This window comes from Acomys minous (genome assembly GCF_964271855.1).
Source record: "Acomys minous genome assembly, chromosome: 7".
NCBI lineage: Eukaryota > Metazoa > Chordata > Mammalia > Rodentia > Muridae > Acomys > Acomys minous.
The window spans coordinates 63,205,136-63,207,588 of NC_140488.1; the positions used below are offsets into that span (position 1 = coordinate 63,205,136).

At 40.9% G+C, this 2,453-nt stretch overlaps 1 protein-coding gene across 1 annotated transcript; it reads right to left on the reverse strand.

Moving 5' to 3' along the window:
* Positions 1 to 1,008: 1,008 nt before the first annotated feature.
* LOC311601818 (ubiquitin-conjugating enzyme E2 D2-like) lies at positions 1,009 to 1,522 on the reverse strand. Its single transcript, XM_084789544.1, has one exon. It carries the CDS (start codon positions 1,462 to 1,464, stop codon positions 1,021 to 1,023), a length of 444 nt encoding a protein of 147 aa, XP_084645670.1. The 5' UTR covers positions 1,465 to 1,522; the 3' UTR covers positions 1,009 to 1,020.
* Between the last annotated feature and the right edge of the window lie 931 nt (positions 1,523 to 2,453).

Here is a 2,453-nt window from a genome sequence, read left to right on the forward strand (position 1 = left end):
TGCTTCTGCCACCCAAGTGCTGAGATTAAAGAATTGAGCCACCAGAAATTGCTTTAAAAAAATACCTAGGGCTCAATACAAGACTTAGTAAGGAGCTTGTTGTGCAAGCACATAGAACTCTGTTTGAATTTCCAGCACCTATAGAAAAAGCTATACATGCTGAGAGGCAACAAACATTTTAATGACACCAATTCCTAATCCTTTAAATATTGTTAGATAAATAGAGTTCAAAATTGTGCCAAAATTCACATGACAAATTTTCACTGTGGTAATAAATGGGAAATACTATTATTTCAGTTCTGTAATGCTAATATAAGCGGAGGCTGGGTTATAAGGATCTGGAATTCAGGCAACCATGGAATAACTAAAGAGATTGAAGAAAACATCAATTCTGTAGTGAAATTCGGTCTCAGAAATGTTCCCCACATTACTGTTTGGTAGGAATGCTTTCCATAGGATCCTAAAGCTACATAGTTTTCTTGATTTGTTTTCGAGTTCTTTTTTTATTTTTATTTTTTGGTTTTGGTTTTCAAAGGCAGGGTTTCTTGTGTAGCCTTGGGTGCTCTGAACTTTGTAGACCAGGCTGCTGGAACTCAGTGGTTTGCCTGCCTCTGCCTCCCTGATTGCTGGGATACAAAGCCTTTACTATTGCTCTTGGCTGGCTTTGTTTTCCAATTCTAATTTATTCAGTTGTTTAGGCAAATCTAAACTGAAACTGCTTTTACAGTCTTTCCAACACAATTCCCTTACTCTCCCCACCACCTTCCAGTAACCGTTTGTTCTCACTCTTGTCCCCATCTCCCCCACATCCTGTCTGTTTCCCATCACTCCCATTCCCTCACCTCCTATCTATCTGTCCTCTCTTCACCTCCCAACTACCCCACACCCAATCCATTAGCTCTTCTCACTAAGCCCTCACTCATGTACCCCACATCTGACCTCCTCTCACTTTACTCAATGGAAAAAAACACAGCTGATAATATGAGAAAACATTTATTATCATGATGATGGCCAATGAAATTACATTGCGTATCTCCTCGTCCACTCTCGGGCTATTTTTTCATATTTCTTTTTATCACTGTGATAGACCTTAGCAATTTCAACAACCAATGGATCATTCGGATTTGGGTCACAAAGTAATGAGCAGATGGAAAGTAAAATTTTAGAGATAGTAAGTACTGGTGACCATGCAGATTTCAGGATATCGAGACAGATGCTTCCATCATGTCCAATGTTTGGATGGTAAACTCGAGTAGTAAATGAGACACTAGGAGGTTTGAAAGGGTAGCTGGAAGGGAAGTGGATTGAAAGGGAAAAGACGCCTCCTTGGTAGGGGCTGTTGTCAGGCCCGGTTATGGTTGCTTTCCAGTGAAACATATCATCCGCCACTGGCCCTGCAGAACAGTGTTCCAGGGGATCTTGAGATATGGCAAGTAATTCCTTCTTGATTCGTTTAAGAGCCATTGACTCCGAACAACGACGAAATATAATCACTGACACTGGCACCGGGTAGACGACTCTGTTGAAGGTAGCCTACAGAGCAAGATGAGAAAATATTAGGTGATTAGGCTGAAGGGTAGGCCTAGTTATTAAGGCATAATGCAGAGGTGGATGAGGCAAAGAAAGAGCAAGGGCTGGAAGCATTAGCTACTCAAAGACTTCTGTACTTACACAGCCTCCTGTAGCTTTTGCTCCGAAGTTGAAAACTCCAGTATACTTATGTGGAAGACAAAGAAACCAGAAGAGCCTGATCACTCCAACCCTCCCGCGGCAGCATGAAGGTCAGAGTGCTTCAGCTCCGAATGTCTGCACAGCTCTTAAGCGATTTTCTGTGAGGTCATAATGAACGTAATGATGAGTAAAGGGCACGCGGGGTTAACGTGGGGTCAACGTCGTGTAAGCGGGGGGGGGGGGGGGGGGGGAGGGGAGCAGTATGAGAGTATGAGGTCAGCATGGGTGTTAACTATAGAACAATGTAGGAAAGGAGCATGGTGTGAGCAAGGGTAGACCGACTGTGCCTCAGTGCCTCATTCAGCAGTTGCTCTTTGTGCTAATGAGTCACAGTGAATTTCTTCTACCCATACAGAAGGAATCAGTCAACGCCCCTCTGCTCACTACAATGGCTTTGCTGTAATTTTTCTATTTTTAAAGTTAACACACTTAATTTTATGTAGCCATTAAATTCCTGTATTTCCTAAGCATGATATTATCTAGTATAAACATGTTTAGGAAATTCAATACTGACCTAAGACTGCTTAAAGTAACTATTAGCTACAGATTTATAAATTTTCATATAAATTAAGTCTTCAAATATATTAAGTTTTCAAAAAATTCTTACGGGATACCGGAAGACAAAACTAGCCATTGCGATCACTTGCATTATTTGTAAGCAATACATTTAATGACAATGTAGTAGTTATACCTGATGTAATAATATAACATTGTATCTGTAT